This window comes from Mauremys mutica, chromosome 8, assembly GCF_020497125.1.
Source record: "Mauremys mutica isolate MM-2020 ecotype Southern chromosome 8, ASM2049712v1, whole genome shotgun sequence".
NCBI lineage: Eukaryota > Metazoa > Chordata > Testudines > Geoemydidae > Mauremys > Mauremys mutica.
The window spans coordinates 34588480-34609635 of record NC_059079.1 but is presented as its reverse complement, the minus strand read 5'-3'; the positions used below and the strand labels follow the sequence as shown (position 1 = coordinate 34609635).

Below are 21156 nucleotides of genomic sequence, written 5' to 3'. Positions count from 1 at the left end.
GTTTTGATTGTCATTTTCTCTGATGGTTTTCCATTGACTGTTCTGTGATGTGGCAAGGATAGACAATAGAACCTTGCATTACCTGGCTGACTGACTAGGGAGGGTGACAACTCCTTCTTGGTTAAAGGGGTCCTCATTGAGACACATTACCTCCTGGTGACTAATTTCTACTCCAAGTCCATAAAGCAAACTTTCAGTATATATACATTGTTCCTTAAATGTTACCTGTATGAGTCTTGACAAGTTATAAGCTTTCTGTAGATACCCTACATGTTACTCTTTATGGATCAATATCCTGTAAGACATGTGTTTGGTGTAGAGAGTCTGTCAGGTCTGAGGCGAGAGCTGTGTGCAAAGAACAGGGGACACTTTGCCAAGGGGTCTCTGTGTCACAAGTAGTGCACAGGGAACCCCAAGATGGGTTGCAGATTAAGTGTGAGATGCATTGGTTGAGCTAAGTGAACATCTAAGTTTGTAAAGTATCTACCTCTGCTATGCTTTGCTCAAACCAGTATTGTGTTAGTCTCCCACTTTTATGAGCTCAAAATTTCACCCACAATATTTTTCATAATAGAAAATTTAATCATGTGCAATTCCTTCGCTTGTGTGCAGTTGCTGCCCTTATAATTACTAAAGTCCTTGATTGATGAAGTGTTAATAATCTCTATTAAGTAATTGTGTCTGATTTTTCTGGCCAGTTCCAAGGGTTGAAATAGTGGTATTTGGCAAAACCACATAGCTCATTTACTACATCTAACCTTTACCTGCTTCTCTCATAGATACAGAGTTCAGCTGTGGCACTCATGGCTTGTCCACAGATGTCAGGGTAGTCACCTGCTGTGCTGATGATTGCCATGCAGGTGTGCTGTTCGCTTCACATTTGAGCAGTGAACAGAACTAAGCAGATGGGGGCAGGAGGGTGGGGAAGCCATTGTGTGGCAACCAAGCCTTAGCGTCTGAGTGAAATCTCTGATTAGTTCTGAGATTTCACCATGTATGGGGCAAGGAGAAAGGCTCAGCATATGTCTCTGATAGACAAACTAAAGGGAATACTCAGAAGCTGATACACTGTGTTTCTGTCTTTCACACAGGTGGGCAGTAATTCCCATGATGTACCCAGCGTCCTACCTGTTCAATGTCCCTAGCACTGCCTACGTTGCATTATCTTGTCTTAATCTCTTCATTGGTATCAACAGCAGTGCCATTACATTTATCTTGGAGTTGTTCGAAAATAACCCAGTAAGCAATGCTTTCATGGAGACCTTGATTTAAAGAGCTGTGCCAAGACAGCATACTGCACGTAAGGTGTCCCAGCCTAGCATGTGGTGGGCGACCATCTGTAGTAATTGTGTTTTCCCCTTCTGCTGACCTTTCTGGGAGTGAATGAGTAGGGAAGACACTACTGGCTGTATGAGGACTTGGAGGGTGGAGAGCTCTGAGTGGAGCCAAAGGAACCAAATGAAGTGGGGGTAAGCACAGTTGACTTGCTGAGCTACCAGCCACACACACCAACGAGTGACAGTGAAGTGCTTCAGATCAAGCAGAAAAAATCCATATTGAGCCACTGCCAAGAGCCAGCTTCTTCCTCAGAGTGGTACATGTGGTGATACACTGCTTTTGCTTGGCCTGGAAGAGATGCAGGTTTTGGTTCAGCTGCTTCATGATTTCAAGTGCCAGCTTTATCATGCCCCCTGGCACTGTTATCTATCCATTCTCCTGTGTATTTTCAAAAATCGTGTGTGTGCTCCTTCACAACTTCCTGCTGTGATAACCTGACAAAACAATCCAGTGCTGCTCAGCTTGGGGTGCAAGAGGCCAATGTTATGTTACTTCTGAGACCTATTCTTTCCCAGATTATGCCCATCCTTTTATAGTTATACTCCTGGCATTAAAGACATCATAATTGGAGAGCAAGAATCTTTCTGTTCAAGAGTCTCTGTCCCAGTTTATAATGGATGGGGACAGAATTAAACATTGCCTACAGTACATGCAATAATATTCCAGTGTGAAGAAAACATTTCTTTTCTCACTGGTATTTTTTGCCATATAAAACTCCCTGTTAATTTGCTTCATTTGCTAGAGTCATCCTACTACAAACTATACCCCTCTGTTCTATTTTGCAAATCTTTGGTGCACAGACTGATAGACACTAACATCATCTCTGTCTTCAGAGCAGAGAAGACCTAATTTCACTGATATGACAGAGAACTGAACATTCATTTCACTGTTTTCTTAAAGGAAATGCTTTAAGATGCCTGGGTTTCACTCCATGTGTGATATTATTTCTGTATGTTAGTCTTTGCAGAAATTCAATAATACGTTGAAAAATATGCTGATAATCTTCCCACATTTCTGCCTGGGCCGTGGACTCATTGACCTAGCCATGAACCAAGCAGTGACAGATGTCTATGCCAGATTTGGTAAGTAATAGCTAGCAACTTCAAGGGATGTTTTGAAACCAATGCTGGGCTTGTCCATACCAGGGCTAAGATATATAAGTGTTGGAATCGGAGGACTGGTGGCTATTTCTCAAATTTCCAACTTTTTCATGTCCATGTGTGTATCATGAATGGTCAGAACAAAAGTTCAACCTTCTAAAGGAGTTGCAATACACCAATACAACTTTAAGTGCTGCATGGGGGTATGGCCTATATCAGTAGCCTGTGCCCTAAGTGAAACCATTTCTACTGTACTTGAATTCTGATCTGCCTTCATTTTTTGCCCTTTCATGGTGGGTGGGTTTGGGAAGACAGAAACACTAACATCCTCTACCAGACTGCAGAGCTTTGAAGACTGGCATTGAAACTAATAGGTGAAGTCATTGCTCCCCTGGCATTGAGCTACCTGATCCCCCTAGATAATCATAACTGGGATATATGTCTGCAATGTTAATCGCTATCTGCTATTTTGATAGCCCTCGTACTAATTTTAAAAATGGCTGAATTTCTTTAAATGCCCCCCTGTGGCGCTGTGGCTGCCTTTGACAAAAGAGACCTTCTTGCTGGAAAGGCAGTGATATATCAACACAAAGTTTATTAATTTTTACTGAGAAAGGAAAATTGCCACCAGAATACCCCATGCAAATGTCTAGATATGATCTGCCACTGGCCTCATATCTATGGAGACAGCATTCATTTTCGCTCCCACATATCAGTGCCTTTAGAATTTGGTTTTGAGTTTTCAATAAGAGTCTTTATTAGGACATCCTGGAAAATTGCAGACATTGCCTGGTAATGATCACATAAATTACAGATTTGCATCTGAAGTTATTACACTAATGGGTTTTGTTCTGAGGAGCTGTGTTGGGTTTGGGCTATATTTCACTTTGCTTTCTCGTGATTTCACTCCAAAGGTGAGAAGCATGTCTTGAATCCATTCCAGTGGGATTTTGTTGGAAAGAATCTGGTTGCCATGGCAGTTGAAGGAGTTGTATACTTTGTTCTGAATCTCCTTATGCAGTGTCATCTGATCCCCACAAGATGGTATGTTCAAAAACCCTTGGACTCAGAGATAACAAAAAACTTTCATACAAGCTTAACAAATTTAGCATCTTAGTTATCCACTGTGATGCCTTTTCTCTCCTGGAAGTCTCATGTTTGTGGTGGCTTTACAAGAGTCACCCTATTTACTTTGGCATCATCGTTAGTCACTAGGGCCCTGATTCAGGGGAATATTTTTCTGAATCAGAGTTTCAGGGTGAACTTATTGTATTAGGTAAACTGTGGTATTTAGTCCACAAAGTGAACTTTTAAAGCTTCTGAGTGACTTAAATGCTGATGAAAGGTGCTGGCCAGGAAGTCCCATGGACTGCAGCCCTCTGTTTATGCACAGCTCAGTTACAGCATGGGCAGCAGCTTCCCACACTGCTTCTTAAAACTGCCCCAGTCCCACCAGGAAGTTTCCTCCAGGGGTGAGAGTGTAATTCATTCTCAGATGTGATTGCCAACAAGGGTTCCAAAGGGTGCAGTTTATGAAGATATAGACTCACATGGACAGTTTTCCATTAAGAACTGGACTGAGACCATCAGCTCTGTATACCTAGGGCACCAAACAGTAAAGGCTTTGACTGAGCACTGAGTTGTGTCAGATTCAAACTACTGATGGAGGAGTGAACAGACCCATGTCCCATTGCAAACCCCCTTGATCCACCAAGACCCATGTGTTCACAGTACTTGGGGTTTAAGATTGAGAAGTCTCTTCAAATCCAAGAGTGCTCCAGCTAATGTCATATTATAAAACTAAGGTCTTCTCTCTTCCACTAGTCACATTTCCTGACAACCACCTAACCATGATTTCAGGCTCTGCTATTGTAATTTTATTGTGCCCCATGCTGTTCATATTTTATTTTTCAATTAATCTGTTGCATTTCTTTAGGTTTTCTGAGCCTGCTAAATTGCCTATTAGTGATGAAGATGAGGATGTTGCAGAAGAAAGACAAAGAATTATGAATGGAGGAAACAAAACAGATATATTAACATTACAAGAACTGACCAAGGTAAAATTTTGAGAATTCTAAAATGTATGTTTGCTTTAGTTGGAAACTCATCTGGGATGCAGTCTAATGACAGAATATTGTTCCAGAATGCACTTGAACAAGTGGACAATATAGTTTTCAAAATCAATAACATTTTTAAAGCAAGGTCTTATACTTTTACTTGCCTACTGCCCTCTGATCAAACAAATCAAACCAAAGTCAGGGATTTTTTATATAGAAAAGTCCAGTATGGACAGGACAAGCTTCCCTACTCACTCCTTGGCTAAACTGCCTATGCTACCTGTCACCCATCCACCCAACCTAACCCTATCCAAGATCTGCCATCTCCCCTAGACTGTCATTCCCCACCTAGCCCTTCATTATGGGCTGTTTGGTTTCCATTTGCGAATCCCAGTCTCCACTTATTTCACATTATAAGACTAGGAGACTCTTACAGGGTATGAGTCGGGGTATGTGATTGCAGCACATGCATGGACATACACAAACTAGCTTTAATCTAGCTAGCTCAGGTCCCGGAGCAGTGAAGCCATGGCAGCATGGGCTTCAGTTTGGACTGTACAAGCAGGGGCGGCTCCAGGCCCCAGCACGCCAAGCGCATGCTTGGGGCGGCATGCCGCGGTGGGCGCTCTGCCGGTCACCGGGAAGGCGGCAGGCGGCTCCGGTGGAGTGCCTGCAGAGGGTCCGCTGGTCCCGCAGCTTCGGTGGAGCATCCGCAGGAGGTCCACTGGAGCCGCGGGACTGGCGACCGGCAGAGCGCCCCCCGCGACGTGCCGCCGTGCTTGGGGCGGCGAAATTGCTAGAGCCGCCCCTGTGTACAAGCCCACCTGGGACCCTGGGTAATTAGGCAGCCAGCCTGTGCTGAAGTCCAGCTAGCTCAAGTAAGTCTACATGTGTTGCGATCACACATCCTGATGGCAGTGTAGACAGACCCACTGTATGGTGCTAGCTAATCTTCTCTCCAAGGATTGAAAACAGCTGCATGATGTTCTCAGCCCCTAGCCCCAGCCTGAGGAGCAGACGTCAAGATGTCATACCCATTGCTTTAGCCCTATGAATGGAAGTACTGCATCATTCCTCACCGTTTTAATTTCCTTTATTGTTCCATCTTGTTTGGTACATCAGAGACATTTTGTTACAGTGCAGATTCTGGGAGCTACCGCCATACTGCCTAGAGCTGGACTAGCAGGTTAGATAAAGATGATAATGGGTAAAATGATTCCTAAATAGGGCAAATGTTTGACTCAGTGGAATGTTTGCACATTTTAATTGTTCTAAGATTATATTTTATTCTTGTCAAGCATTTGCAGTCCCCTAACTCCAACATTAATAAACTGTGAAGTTCAGAGGATTCCCTCTGCTGTAGATGTCTTGTAATAGGAATTTTTATTTCTTCTCTCATTCTAGATTTATGCAGGTAGACACAGGCCAGCAGTAGACAGACTCTGTGTTGGCGTTCGTCCGGGAGAGGTGGGTCGTTCAATAGCTATAGATCACACTTCATAGATCGATTCATATTTCATGATCCCATTGATTTTCAAGTGGAAATACTTAAGACTGATCAATTTTATCATTTAGTGCTTTGGTCTCCTGGGAGTGAATGGAGCTGGAAAGACGACAACCTTCAAAATGCTGACTGGGGATACTGACGTGACATCTGGAGATGCTGTAGTGGCTGGCAACAGGTAACCTCTTTAAAACACCACATGAGCCCAGTTACCAATTGATGTGTCCAGGGGTGGCTCTAGGAATTGCGCCGCCCCAAGCAGGGCAGCACGCTGAGGGAGGTGCTCTGGCGGTCGCCGGTCCCGCGGCTCCGATGGACCTCCTGCAGACGTGCCTGCAGGGAGTCCGCTGGTCCCGCGGCTCCGGTGGACCTCCCACAGGCATGCCTGCGGATGCTCCACCAAAGCCGCGGGACCAGCGGACCCTCCGCAGACATGTCTGCGGGATGTCCACCAGAGCCGCCTGCCGCCCTCCCGCGTCGTGCCGCCGCAAGTGCGCGCTTGGCGCGCTGGGGTCTGGAGCCAGCCCTGGATGTGTCTACATCACAGAAGCCATTGCTACAGCTGGCACTCACTGGCAACCTGTGTTGACAGTCTCAGCAGATACAGAGGGTGTGGAGAAGTTTGTACTGCCATTGCCCTTGCTGTACCTGTCCTGTGGATAGAGGGCTTCACCCTGAATCAGATCAATTAAGAGTCTAGCAAAATGAAGCTGCTGTATTTGAGAAGTTCTGAATTTCTTTTGCTCTGCGGTGACAGCTGCTTGCAAGATCCTAGGGCGGTTTAGACTGAAAAATGAACAAAAACAGATACAGAAACTCACTGAATGTTTTTTGTTGTGACTGATTTTGTGTTAGAAGATTTGTGACTAATTAATGTAATTGCTAGAGATGAGACTAAGCAACAAAAATCAACCCATTTTTGAGCTCCCCTAGGTATGGGGGTATTCAGGTCCAGATAAGGGTCGGCACCCTCTAATGCCTAGGTTTGTTTAGACCTGGGGGTTGGGACTTGGGGCCCATCTCTGGCAATTTCTAGCTCTTGCTTAAATTGCATTAGGGTGACACTGTGAATGGATATTTCATGATCTGGCAGTTTGAATGTTTCATTGTGCTGTAGAGATCTTTCTTTCCACATGGAATGCCATAGCTCTTTATGAATGTTTGATGTTTAATGCTTCGGCCCATACTGCAAACCCTAACTCACAAACGGCAGAGGCCGACAGTAACTCAGGCCACAAGAAATGATCTTTTATTTCACTTCTCCCTCCATTATCTCCCTACCCAGAAGCAAAGTCAGCACTGTTTCCTACTTACGGACACCGGAGGAGGCACTCTGAGATTAAACTGCCTGATTTGTTATCTAGAAATAAACACCATTAGCAAAATACAATTTGCTGAGTGGCTGCTTGAATAGGAGCTAACTTTACTTGCCTTTAAGTCAACTGATACAACACAATTTAACTGCAGCAGAAAAAACAGGGGAGGGGAAAATGGCTTTACACCCTTAGTAGGGATGATTAGACTTTATTCACCACAATCCAGCCATCATACAGTAGAGCACCTGCTCTGCAGCTGAACATTTAGCAAGGTCTTACACTGTGAAATTCATTTCTAGGCTGGTTTCACTAATGAGAACGATGTTGCCCACAGTAGAAAGGACAGCTGTTTCTCTATCTCAGACCTAGCTATTAATATTTCTCCAGTCAACAGACTTTGCTTTTTCCTTCTTTCTCCAGTATATTGACCCACATCTCTAATGTCCATCAAAACATGGGCTACTGCCCACAATCTGATGCTATTGATGACCTCCTCACAGGCCGGGAACACCTCCATCTCTATGCACGCCTGCGAGGGGTCCCTGCTGAGGAAATCGAGAGGGTACGAACAGTCTCTTCTTCATCAGCTTTCTTGGTTATGATAAATATTCTAGACGTTTGGTTGGGCCCCTCTAATACCCAGGACAATAATTTTAAATTTGGCTTGACTTTCTGTGTCTTGAAATTCTGGGTGCAGTTCATGTCATTTGGACAGCTAAGTTCATTATTGCACCAGAAATCCCGGTACCTAATCATCCTGGAGGCATGAACTGAACCTGCAAAAGTGAGGGATTAAAAACAGAAACCTGACTAAGGCTTGCTAAAAATGTGGAATGAAAAGCAGATTCTAAAGGAAAAAATTAGCATGTTGTGAAGAAGCAGAATTTTACCCATCATCACAAACAGTTGTGCTCACTGATGGACTCACCCTAATTCCAGTTCTGAAATACATGTGCTAAAAGATGAGGTTTTGCTGTGGCTCTGCCTAGCAATGGCAAGTGTGCGGCTGTCACCAGCTGTGCATGCAGTTCACTATCTGCTGTGTGAAAGAAGAATGACGTCTCTCTCCCACAGGTTGCTGACTGGGGGATTCAGAAGCTGGATCTCCAGATGTATGCAGACCAGCTGGCAGGCACATACAGTGGTGGTAACAAGCGTAAACTCTCCACTGCCATTTCCCTGATAGGCTGCCCTCCTCTTGTCCTGCTAGTAAGTGTCACAGGAAAGTAGCTCTGTGATAATGCATTGTGTGTGTTAGCAATAAGGATCCAGAGAGGTGCTGAGTGCCCTCAAACCAATGGCACTGTCAATAGTTTGATTTCAGTGGAAGGCAGGAAAGCTCAACACCTCATAGGATTGGGCCCTAGATGACTGCCATAGGAAAAGTTTTCAACAGAGATGGGCTTGAGCTAAAAATCTAGGATTCAAACACAACTGAATTTAGGGAAAATTCAAATCCAGAGCCACTTCTGCTTTTTAAATGGAGAATGAACCAGAGAACAACCATTACGGTCAGAAGAACATACCTGGCTGTGTATGGGCCATACCTGACTGACAGTGCCATCAGCTGTACCCAGCAAAACAAAAGTGTGGGTGGAGTATAGCTAGTCTTTTCCATCAACAGCATTTTTGGAATAAAAGATGCTAATAACATTTCAATTGTTCCTTAAATTATAATCTTAGAGTATGTGACAGTGTGCCAGGCAAGAAAGGTTGAGTCAGCACTCTGTTCCCAGCAGCTCCAGTCAAGCAAAGCAGACTGGAGCTGATTAAGTAGAGTTGTGCCTAATTTGTGGGTGGGGCAGGGAAGACAGGCTAATTAAGTCATTAGGCAGCCCATAAATAGACACAGGAAGGAAGTGGAAAGAGAGGAAGCAGGCAGCTAGGGAAGGGAGAGATTGCTCTCCCCTGCTTGACACAGGAGCTGTATATGTTATGAAGGGAATCCATTTGTAAATAAACTGCACAAGGTGTTGGACCAGCACAAGGGTCTCTGTGTAGCTGGTAGACCGGGACAGAAGCAGGAGCCAGGATGCCCTGTTACAGAGTAACACAAGTTTCCAATTGTTTGTGTTGGCAGTAACGATTTAACTCAAATGCAATTACTGTCAATAAGTATGCTATTAGATCATATAGTAACACTTCAGTTTGCATGATAAAAGACAGGGCCGCCCGGGGGGGGGGGCAAGTGGGGCGATTTGCCCCGGGCCCAGCAGGGGCCCCCACGAGAGATTTTCGGGGCCCCTGGAGCGGAGTCCTTCACTCGCTCCGGGAGCCCCAGAAAACTCTCGCGGGGCTCGGGCCCCCGGAGCTTCTTCCGCTCCGGGTCTTCGGCGGCGGGGGGTCCTTCCAAATTACCACTGAAGCGGGACCTGCCGCTGAAGACCCCAGGCCCCCTGAACCCTCTGGGTGGTAATTCGGCGGCGGGGGGCTCCTGCCGCAGGTCTTCAGGGCACTTCGGCGGCGGATCCCGGAGCGGAAGGACCCCCGCCACTGAATTACCGCTGAAGCGGGGGCCCCCCGCCGCCGAAGACCCCAGGCCCCCTGAATCCTCTGGGCAGCCCTGATAAAAGGGAGCACTGAGTGCTCTCTAATTACATTGTAGTCATGGGCGGTGGGTGAACCTCCGCTTTGGGGAGGCTGGCCCCTCCCCTTCCTCCTGAGGGCCCCCCCCCACAGGAGCTCTAACCCCCCCCTTAACAGGAAGAGCCCTGAGGGCCTCCCACCCCGTGGCCGGAGGAGCCCCAGCCCTGTTGGGCCAAGCTGCCAGCTCGGCCCCAGCACCATGTGTTCATGATTTCCCCCACTGTCTGGCCTCAGCCAGCAGGTGGCCTAGTCCCTTGACTTTTGGGCAAATGCCCAGGGCTGCAACCCCCACATCCACCTCGCTGACTGGAACTTCTGGCGATACTTCTCCACGGATAGCCCCCCCGATGTAGGACAGCTGCCTTTACCACTTCATAATTCCTGGCCTGCTCTTCACTTAGGGCCGTGCAGGCCGCTTGGGCTTTGCTGGCTTGGTAGGGAGCCAGTCGCAGGGCTCAGGTTGCCCTGTCCCATCCAGCCCCTTTGGCTACCTGCTCAAATGTGCCTAGGAAGGCGCCAGCTCATCTGTTGGGCCCATTTTACACAGTTCTAAGCCTGGTGCCCAAATGCCATCCCCTCCTGTGGGACTCACCACTTTCTGCAGGAGCTGCTGCTGGATACCGGCCCGCTCCCGAATGAAGTCCTGCAGGCTCTTTTGCTGTTCTGCCTGCCAAGTGAGCAAAGCCTGTCTCTCCAGCTGGTGGGCTTGCTCAATATTCTGCATTGCCTTCTGCACCACCTCCTGCTGCTTGACCACCCATTGCAGGGTCTCCTCCATCTCCGGGATGCCAAACACTTGCACTGGCATGGAATCCCGGACAAGCCCCCTTGTGCAACAGAGCGTGACAAGGCCCCCTTGGCTCCTGCCTCTGCTAGGTCCACAAAGTCACTCTGAAAGCCTGGGGTTAGTAACCACAGGTGCAGTTTATGCACAGGCTTGTTCCCATCATGGTTTCACCATGTACAGTTGACCCTTCAGTGTCAGAGGAAGGGACATGCTACCTGCGTCCACTCCCTACCTTTTCCCTTTCTTTCTGCTCCCCCTTGGGCTTCCTTCCCCTGAGGCTTTTATACTGCCCAAGGCTAATTAGGTGGCAGCTGTCTCTGCTTCCCCAATTAGGGCCAAGTTATCCCCAGCCAGCTCTAATGTATTCCCTTAAATGGGAGCTGGCGTGACAGAGGGCTGAATCAGCAACCCTTTGCCCAGCACCCTGTCACACTGAGCTTTACACGCTCTGCAGCCTGGCTTCTGAATAAGCTCTGTTCTGCTTACCACTGTACTGGCGCTTAGATGCTTTGGTGGTGGCAGTATTACAAATGCTTCTGAGATCAAGAGATAAGACTCTGTACCGGCCGATTTTGAACCATTGGTGTCATGCTATGCACTGTCCTCTGTAACATGCTGTGCTGGGTGCAATGCCCTTCCCGATAGCTGTGCCCCACACTGGGCGCACTGGATTCCTATCTGCATTTTACTATTAAAAAGACAAAACAAATTCAGTTTTAAGGAATCTCAAACTAATGCCTTGGACATGTGTTTTATCAAAATCTTTGACTGTAATTAATATTGTCCCTTCAGGATGAACCCACTACAGGGATGGACCCTCAGTCCCGACGCTTCTTATGGAACTCTATTGTCAGCGTGATCCGAGAAGGGCGAGCTGTAGTTCTGACCTCACACAGGTAATGCAAACCTTGCTTCCTACCATCAGCACTGGAGTCAAAGGAGGGCAGAAATCCTGCTCTAATCCTGAACCTGTATTGTGTTCTCTGTTTTATCAGCATGGAAGAATGTGAAGCTCTCTGCACTCGTCTAGCCATAATGGTGAAGGGGACCTTCAAATGCCTGGGCACTATTCAACATTTAAAATACAAGTAAATTGAATGTTTGTATCCCGTGTTGTTAAAGAATTGTCTGGCGATTATGGGGACACTCAAGATACACCACAGCCTGTACTTCATGCAGAGTACAAGTTTCAAATAATCTGTGATTATGCAACCATCCGGGTGTTATGTAACATAGGCGCTAGACCTGTGTTCATTTAAAAATAACACACTGCCCACCTTATGAGTGCAACTCTTTAATATGTAACACTGTTAAGTTAGGCCCCTTGATCCTCAAATCAGCTGAATATATTACAGACCAATTCTTCAGAATACACGTGGATTCTTCAGCTTCCCAGAACAGTTCGATAGAGTTAGCTCTAGGTATTCCATTTCATGCATTTCTGCAGAGATGACCTGTAACTCTTGATGGTGGGCAGACACAATTTAAAGGTCCGGGGTGGGCGGAGGGCGGCATGTGACTGCCCCATGTGTCACCTCGAGGCCCTTTCCCACTCCCCCTGCGCCTCCCACACCCACTCCAAGCCAGCATCGCCTTCCCCCCACAGCTCCTTCCCCACTTATTTCTCCTATTGCCTCCCTGCTGTGGGTGCGGCACGGGCCGGAGAAGGTTCTGGACGCCTGCTGCTGAGCAGGTAACTGCAGCTGTGGGTGAGGAAGGAACTCGACTCAGAGGGCTTCCCCGCATCGCCTCTGGTGGAGTAGCGCTGCCAGCCCTGTCTCTCTTCCCTGCTCTGGGTGCCTCCGCGCAGAGCTCAGTAGGAGCGCTAGGTGCTTATGCCTTTCCCAGGCATGTGCCCCTCAGCCGCACTCAGCCCAACTCCCACCCTGGCAGAAATCTGGGGGGGGGGGCACATGACCCTGCATGGCCTCCACGTGTCGCCTCTGCATTTCTGAGTGTATAACTTACTGCTGAGAACTGATTTCTCCCACCTGAATAGTAAAACCATGTCTTCATAAAACAACCAAACCCATGTGTGTTTCTCAGATTTGGAGATGGATATATTGTCACCATGAAAATTAAAGCACCTAAACCTGGGCTGTGTCCAGATCCAAGCCCAGCTGAACGTTTCATACAAGTCAACTTCCCAGGCAGTTTACAAAGAGAGAAACACTATAACATGCTGCAGTACCAGATTTGCTCCTCCTCACTGGCCAGGATATTTCGGTTACTTATCTCCAACAAAGAAAACCTGAATATCGAAGACTATTCAGTCTCACAAACAACTTTGGATCAGGTGAGTAAGAAAGCAGTAAAGTCATCCATGAGAAAATCTGGCTGGCAAGGGAGAAGAAATGCTATGGGGGTTCTGGAAAAACCCAGACTAAGTTAGGGTCTATAACTGTCTGTTAAACCAACTTTTGAAGGGCTTTACCTTACATCCCTAACTCAGTCAAAACTCTCAGTGCCCTCAGGTAAAAGTGCAGGATCAGATCTGTGCATACCCTGATGCCCTGTGAAGCTACAGTGACAACTGATTAGTTTTCTTCCATTTAGTTTTAATGAGATTTTTCCCCGAAGGCGCTGCAGTACCTAATCAACTAATTGAGCACCTATCCCCTCCCCCTCAGAAGCCACTGATTTCCATACAGGAGCACTTCTATAATAAAAGCCAGCAACATGGGCCAGTGCTCTTGGCAGCACACACTGTCATTAGAAGCAGCAAAGAATCCTGTGGCACCTTATAGACTAACAGACGTTTTGAAGCATGAGCTATACCGAAAACCTACCGACCGCTATGCCTACCTTCATGCCTCCAGCTTCCATCCTGGGCACACCACAAGATCCATTGTCTACAGCCAAGCACTGAGGTACAACTGCATCTGCTCTAACCCCTCAGACAGAGACCAACACCTAGAAAATCTCCACCAAGCATTCTCAAAACTACAGTACCCACACGAGGAAATAAGGAAACAGATCAACAGAGCCAGACGTGTACCCAGAAGCCTCCTACTGCAAGACAAACCCAAGAAAGAAACCAACAGGACTCCACTGGCCATCACATACAGTCCCCAGCTAAAACCCCTCCAACGCATCATCAGGGATCTACAGCCCATCCTGGACAATGATCCCACACTTTCACAGGCCTTGGGTGGCAGGCCAGTCCTCGCCCACAGACAACCCAACCTGAAGCATATTCTCACCAGTAACTGCACACCGCACCATAGTAACTCTAGCTCAGGAACCAATCCATGCAACAAACCTCGATGCCAACTCTGCCCACATATCTACACCAGCGACACCATCACAGGACCTAACCAGATCAGCCACACCATCACCGCTTCATTCACCTGCACATCCACCAATGTAATATACGCCATCATATGCCAGCAATGCCCCTCTGCTATATACATCGGCCAAACTGGACAGTCTCTAAGGAAAAGGATAAATGGACACAAATCAGATATTAGGAATGGCAATATACAAAAACCTGTAGGAGAACACTTCAACCTCCCTGGCCACACAATAGCAGATCTTAAGGTGGCCATCCTGCAGCAAAAAAACTTTAGGACCAGACTTCAAAGAGAAACTGCTGAGCTTCCGTTCATCTGCAAATTTGACACCATCAGCTCAGGATTAAACAAAGACTGTGAATGGCTTCCCAACTACAGTTTCTCCTCCCTTGGTTTTCACACCTCTACTGCTAGAACAGGGCCTCATCCTCCCTGATTGAATTAACCTTGTTATCTCTAGCTTGCTTCTTGCTTGCATATATATACCTGCCCCTGGAAATTTCCACTACTTGCATCCGACGAAGTGGGTATTCACCCACGAAAGCTCATGCTGCAAAACGTCTGTTAGTCTATAAGGTGCCACAGGATTCTTTGCTGCTTTTACAGATCCAGACTAACACGGCTACCCCTCTGATACTTGACACTGTCATTAGAGGGCATCACACCCAGCTGGCGGCCCTTGGTCTGTGCAGATGACACCTGCTATGCAGCTGTCACTTGGACTGCCCGCAGGTATACTCCCTGCACACCTGTGTATGCTCGTGACCTCTGCACAGTGCCTCAAGGATACTGCAGCTTCTCCCTTGCCCACCAGTGTGGTGCATGTTCTATGTGCCCTGCCCTCTACCTCAGCTGACATAAGGGTGGATTTGTACATGTATTCAGTACAGGATAAAGAAAAATGTGTGACCTCTGCTGATGGGCAGCTTTCATTTCTGCACATACCTCTGGATTCTGCTTCACACTTCTTGCCTACAGAGAAGCTGATGTGATGCAAGTGGCAAGAGTAGTTCAACTGCCCGGCCCCCAGTGAGCTGGTTATATTGATCTGTTCTCCTTTCGCAGGTATTTGTGAACTTTGCTAAGCAACAGATGGAGGATGAGGAAATTCCTTTACACCCTCGTGCAGCTGGAGCCAGTCGGGAGGTGAAGGTGTCCCCAGCTTTTCCTCAATAGGCAGCTGCATAGAACTGCCCTGCAGCTGCTAACACTGAGAGTGTGTTAGCTCACAGGTGTGCCATATCTCAGCTGTATGGGGAGTGAAGAAACTGCTCAGGGCAGTATTCAAATAAAGCTTTGTACCTTTCCGAGTACTGTATTCACAACTAACTAGCAACAAAAAACTTCTTCTGCCTTGGCTGGAGAGAGACATGAGGTATGCATTGAAAGGATCAAAGGAGTGGAAGATGCTTGGTTTATAATAGAATCTTCTCGTCACACAAGGATCATTATATCCTGCAAAGAGAGACAACTCTTTCTTCCTTGCTGACACATAAGAAAGCATTAAAGATGGTTTTTCTATGCTGGACCTTTAATATGGTCTTTAAAAAAAAAAATCTTCCAAATTAATTGCTACCAGTAGCATTGCACACCTTCCCACTGCACATCCAAAAACAGAGAGCACTGCCACCTCAGGAATGGGCACCCACCTTCTTAAAATGCAAAGGCCTGTGTCGGGCCAAGACATAAGTGCTGACAGACAATACTCCCGCTCAGAGGCTGCCTCATTGTAATGTCAGGCAATTCCATTAGAGCTCCAGAGAATCATCAGGAATGGGAGAATCAGCCCAAATCTCACACCCAAGCAGAACCCTTTTATATTTGAAAAAGCTTGGTGGCTTTTGCTAATGAAAGTAAATATATGGCCCTTCGTTTCCTGGTTCTAGGAACTGAGGTGAAACTACCAAAAAGGTAGTGGGTTTTTGTTTGTTTTAAAGTCTGCGTGCGATATTCAGTATTTCTGATCTGGCCCAAAGTAGGAAGTAGGCAAATCTCACATGAGAAAGTCTCATCTCTTGGCCAGCTAGGCTGACATCCAGGGCCTGATCCTGTCGCCAGCTGAAGTTAAATCTCCCCTCTGTGCAGAGCCTTCAGGGCTCAAGCTGGGATGTAAGTGTTGCCCAGGCCTTCTGCTAGCCATCTGTAGACAGGGGAATTTCAGCCTATGTGCCATCCCCTTTGAAGTCAATGAGAAATGAGGCAACTGTGGCAGACAGGACCCCAGCATTTTTGGAGGATTATATGACTGAACCATCAAACATTTTGAAGTTCACCCCGACACCAGTTTTGCCTATAGCTCTACCGGAGAATAGCAGAATGCAAAATCATTCATGATGATTTATTGCTTTGATTACTCACAGCACTAATCATTACATGCTTCTAAGCCATTCATCCAGTAGTAGAATTTGCTATATAATAGTGAACTCTGGGATTTTGTTTTTTTAATCCAGTGGATGTAACTTTTTATTTGACACAAGACCATTTTGCTTTATATTTATATATAAACTATGAAACTTCTGCAACCAGCTATAATCCATTATCTTCTGTTGCCATAATTATTTTGACAGAGTTCAAAATGTAGGCTTGAATTTATTGCATATTTTATCTTTACAAATAGTTGCAAAAATCTTTCTATAAGTCAATTCTAGGTAAATAAATCATCATGAAAAAACGTTATATATGTTTTCTCTTTGTAGATACATTCTAAAATAGGTTCTTAAAAAAGTCATTAAGACAGGTTTTGCAGTAGTTTCTTGAATAGATTTATAGAAAACCTTCCAAGTTAAACTGAACACCTTGTGGAAAACAAAACATAGAAGGTTCACTACGTAACTGATTCCTTCTCCCTGCTTTGCAAACAGGGACAGAAGTATCATTTTGAGGACTGTAGGTTAGTGCATTTGTTTACAAAGTACATTAAAAACCTCTTCAGAAAACACTAACATAAAACCTCTAGATAAAAGTTTTTTGGTATCATAATGACTTGTTTTATGAAAACAGGCCAAGTATCACAGCTACAGAAGATACAACATCTTCAAAATCCAGTCAATTAGCTGGTGAGCAATTTATTGATAAAGGAGTTTTCCTAACAGGGGATGTTCTATTCGTAATGACTTGTGATTTAAGGTTGACTCATCAAAGTATGTGTTCGGGCCAACTCAGGCATGAGTTATTGCTCACCTCTTTCTTCTGAGTACTCCTATTTCCCTCCTTTGTAACTTCTTCATTTCCCCATGAAGCACCTGTCCCCATAGCACTTTCTCTCCAGCAAGGGAAGGCAGCACACGCATCTACCTTTGAATCAGCTGACCTGATGATGACTCCAGAAATCTGTGGTCAATCAGCACATCTGTGGAATGCTGTTCCACAAGTTGGAGCTTCCCGGTGGCAAGGCTTCATGGTGATCCACAAAACCAACCAGGCCAGTACAGGAAGCTACAACTGTCACTAACTGAAAGGATCTAAGCCAATAGTGAGCCTTAAAGGCCCTTGGCTGCCAATGAAGCAATTAAGTCATGGCAACCAATATGACTTTCTGAAAATTTAGAAATATTAGGGAGATGTAGCTTCCAATTGTATAGAATTTCCCACAGCAATGGAGAGTCCATGCAGCAGAACCACCCTGGTTTAGTTATCTAAATGAATTCTCTCATTTGCCAGCAGGTTTCTCAGTAAAAAGAGACCATTAGCTTTGTCCTCCTGTAGTTCCACTCAGGTATTCAAGCAGTTCTTTCTTCTTACAGTAAGAAAGGAATAATTGGCATCCTAAGACTTGGATAATCCTTGAATTCTCGTATGTAGGTGTAGTGTTTATCCTTTGCCCAAACTGTCATCTGAATGAAGCAAAGAAATGTGAACAATCCCACTATAAAAAGATATATAAAAAAAGAAACAATATCAATGCTAGTGAAACAATATTCTCTTGTCCTGAGAACAAATCACCTAGTTGGGAGAAAGACAAAACCTTACTCACCCGGGACACACTGAGTCATGATGGTGAAGCTGATCCATGCCCCCACCTGTTATGGCCAAGGAAACTCAAAATATTTCTGATGATCACATTCACATTTATACCTCTATTATCAAAACATCCCTCTCTAATGTAGGTAAACAATACATCCAACGTTACCTAAAGCTATTTCTGGTATCAATTATTTTTCACACAGTCAACAGCATCCTGTTAATTCCAAACAAAAGCTCCCCGTTTTTCATCATGGTTATTGTGTGTTGTTTTGGACATAAGTTTTCTCTCTCCCTTGTCTCGACCTATTTTGTAGTTGTTCCTAAATCAGTGCCTATAATGGTGACACTCTGCAGCCCTGGGAGCAAATGTTGTTCTCATTTACACCAATGAAACTCCCCTGAAATCAAGATTTTGTTTAAATCTGACCTCAGCAGGGCTGTGTGCATTGAGGACACAAAGCCTGACACTCACTGCTGTGCACAGGACCTGTACAAGGTCTATGCACCACTCACATCCCATTTAGATCTTAATTTTGAGAGTCTGAGAAGTGCATAGGCTTCATGCAATCTTTCTGCACAGAAGTAAATTTCACTTAAAGGTACATTAGGGTGTCTGTCATGGGTTAACTGTTTGAAAGATTGAACCTAGAGTTTGGCAATATGAAGTGGGCTTGCATATTTTTGATTTTAAGTTTCTAGGGTTTCCTTACATGTTTGTTTTAATAATACAATATAAATTGAGCTGTAACCTGCAAAACTTAAATCTTAGTGTGGTTTACTGATGAAGATACATACCTCGTACGTATAGTTAGGACAGGTTACAAAGAAAAACAGCCATGTGAAAGGATTCTTTGTTGGATAAGGGATCTTATGGATCTTGGATCCTACAGATTTAAAGAACCACAAAAAATAAATCACAGAACATTGACACTCCTATGTACCATGTAATTTGCTATAAAGACAATCCAAATCTGCCTATTGAAGAGATGGGCAAGATAGACTTGGGAAAACAAGGACTCCACTGAGCCCAGAGGAAGGTTTAGGGTGCCTGTGGGGAAGTGCTATAGGCATCATTAAGGCTTGCACACAGTATTTGGCAGTACCATGCCTAGAAGCATCCTTGGGAAAGATCATTGGCAATGCTGACTGGCCAGCACTAAGTCATTCCCATAGGAAGTAACTGCACCATTTCCTAGACCTCAGAAATGAAGGTTATTTCTAGAGATTACAATTGTCTCAAAATTGTGGATGCAGTTAGCAAATATGAGCCAAAGTCTACGCAGCCCTCCTACAAAGAGGGGGCAAAGCACAAGGGAGCAGGGGCGGCTCCAGGCACCAGCACGCCAAGCGCGTGCCTGGGGCGGCAAGCCACGGGGGGCGCTCTGCCAGTCACCGCAAGGGCGGCAGGCAGGCTGCCTTTGGCGGCAGGCCTGCGGAGGGTCCGCTGGTCCCGTGGCTTCGGCAGACCTCCCGCAGGCTGCCGCTGAATCCACGGGACTGGGGACCTCCCGCAGGTGTGCCGCCTAGAGCCGCCCCTGCAAGGGAGCCATGCCCCTTAACTTCCAAGCACACACACACAGCTTGTGCCTTGGGCAGGAGCCAGGCACATTACCGGACCTTGCACTCTCCATAGCACAGCTCCTACTAGCATCCCCTGGAGAACTAGCCAACCCGAATATCATGCCCACATCCCACTTTGAACCACCAGTGCAGCTAACACAGGCCTATGCCCTAATGGCACAATCTGGCCCTAGGTGCTTTCGTTACACACACACAAACTTACTTTAGTGTCCAATCCTATGAGGTGCTGAGTACCCTCAGCTCCCACTGAGGCCAGCTGAGGGTGATTAGCCCCTCACAGGAGGCTCTCTGCACCTTGCAGGATCAGGCCGTTCATCAGTGTAGATCACTGCAGAAGTGCTAACTTAACTGCACAAAAGATAGAGAATAAACTTTTACCATCTCTTCTCAGGTCACTGAGTGCAACGTGGATAGAGAAATTTCCAGCTTCACATATCTGCAAGAAGTAGCATACAATACAATAAAGGAAATGCTTCTCTTCCATTTATCATTCCTCTTCCCAATGCTAGTTCCTAGACAAATATTTTTAAAGGGCCCCAAACCCCCATTGAAAAATAGACTAAACAACATAGGATTAAAAATGTTTAGATCTTAATAAAGCTCAAAACAAGATTTCTGACTGACGGTAAGGAGACGTCTGTTCTACTCATCATTCCATACACAAGAGGCCATATTACACTCTGCTTTGCGTTTGCAATGCTACTAGCAAGTGTTGACCAAGTCCCAAGAAGGTACAATGCACTCCAGCTATCCTCCCAGCCAGACCGTAACACTATAACCCCTGAATAAAGTGGATCCAGCGTGTGTTTCCTTTACCTTTTGACTGGGCTGATTTGTTTAAAAAAATTAATCAGGCAGTTTGGATTTCTCAAAAATCCCAAAGCATATTTGTGCAGCTCCATAAATGCTGATATGCTGGTCCATAACAACTTCTTATGGCAAGGGCTTGATGGGATTCACAAAGTTCCATTAACCAACTTTTCCACCTGCTTTTAGGTAATGCTTTCCACCACTAGTTAGGTAGAAAATAGATTGAAATGGTCTGTATATATGATTATGGCCAGAGTAGAGCAGAGAACTGGTAATCAGAGCTGCTGAGTTTTATTCCCAGCTCTGCAGTGCGCTGTCTGACCTAGGGAAAGTCGCTTTAACCTCTGTGGCTCAAATTATCCACCATTGTCTATTTCACAGAAAATTTCACATTTGAAAAGTGCTATGAGCTCCTCCGATCATTGACACTATAGTAATTCTTTTTCTTCTCTTAATGCAGAGACAGGTTACATCTGCACTAGAGAGAATGGATACTTCCTAAGAGAAGCAATATTAGTATAGCAACGAAATAAAATAGAGGTGAGTGAAAGGACACTTTCAGGATTCTATTTCCAGAGGGATTCTGTCAGAATATATGGAAAGCCAGCAAGATGAAAACTGGCCCTGAATATTAACACTTTCATATTCTGTAGTAGGCCAGCTGTCGGCTACTTATGATCTACTTGATAGTCTCAACCCTTGATAAACTGAACAAATGTTAACATAGTGCTAGACTCTGGTAGTACCAGGATCACTGTGATGAATGTGGCTGAGTGTGAGTCTCCACATGTAAATTCTTATCTAATTTCTGCAGAGTAAAC

At 45.6% G+C, this 21156-nt stretch overlaps 2 protein-coding genes across 12 annotated transcripts in view; one reads left to right on the top strand and one right to left on the bottom strand.

The window, feature by feature from the left end:
• ABCA4 (ATP binding cassette subfamily A member 4) overlaps positions 1–15940 on the top strand; it is a 118521-nt gene extending 102581 nt beyond the window's left edge. For 5 of the 7 annotated variants that reach the window (XM_045028740.1, XM_045028735.1, XM_045028736.1 and 2 more), the window contains 12 exons: positions 1092–1239; positions 2297–2420; positions 3353–3482; positions 4375–4495; positions 5900–5962; positions 6071–6177; positions 7736–7877; positions 8390–8524; positions 11481–11584; positions 11684–11776; positions 12735–12984; positions 15047–15940. In XM_045028740.1, coding sequence (XP_044884675.1) covers positions 1092–1239; positions 2297–2420; positions 3353–3482; positions 4375–4495; positions 5900–5962; positions 6071–6177; positions 7736–7877; positions 8390–8524; positions 11481–11584; positions 11684–11776; positions 12735–12984; positions 15047–15157 — 1528 coding nt within the window. In that variant the 3' untranslated portion in view covers positions 15158–15940. Of the gene's footprint in view, positions 1–1091; positions 1240–2296; positions 2421–3352; positions 3483–4374; positions 4496–5899; positions 5963–6070; positions 6178–7735; positions 7878–8389; positions 8525–11480; positions 11585–11683; positions 11777–12734; positions 12985–15046 lie in introns of those variants that run through there. The other 2 variants (XM_045028738.1, XR_006581846.1) reach the window with 2 other exon arrangements.
• Positions 15941–16618: 678 nt separating this feature from the next.
• LOC123376604 (very-long-chain enoyl-CoA reductase-like) overlaps positions 16619–21156 on the bottom strand; it is a 58258-nt gene continuing 53720 nt past the window's right edge. For 4 of the 5 annotated variants that reach the window (XM_045028746.1, XM_045028741.1, XM_045028743.1 and 1 more), the window contains 4 exons: positions 19904–19961; positions 18740–18828; positions 17955–18000; positions 16619–17846 (listed from right to left, as the gene is read on the bottom strand). In XM_045028746.1, the coding sequence (XP_044884681.1) occupies positions 17719–17846; positions 17955–18000; positions 18740–18828; positions 19904–19961 (321 nt within the window). In that variant the 3' untranslated portion in view covers positions 16619–17718. The remainder of the gene's footprint in view (positions 17847–17954; positions 18001–18739; positions 18829–19903; positions 19962–21156) is intronic. The other variant, XM_045028745.1, reaches the window with a different exon arrangement.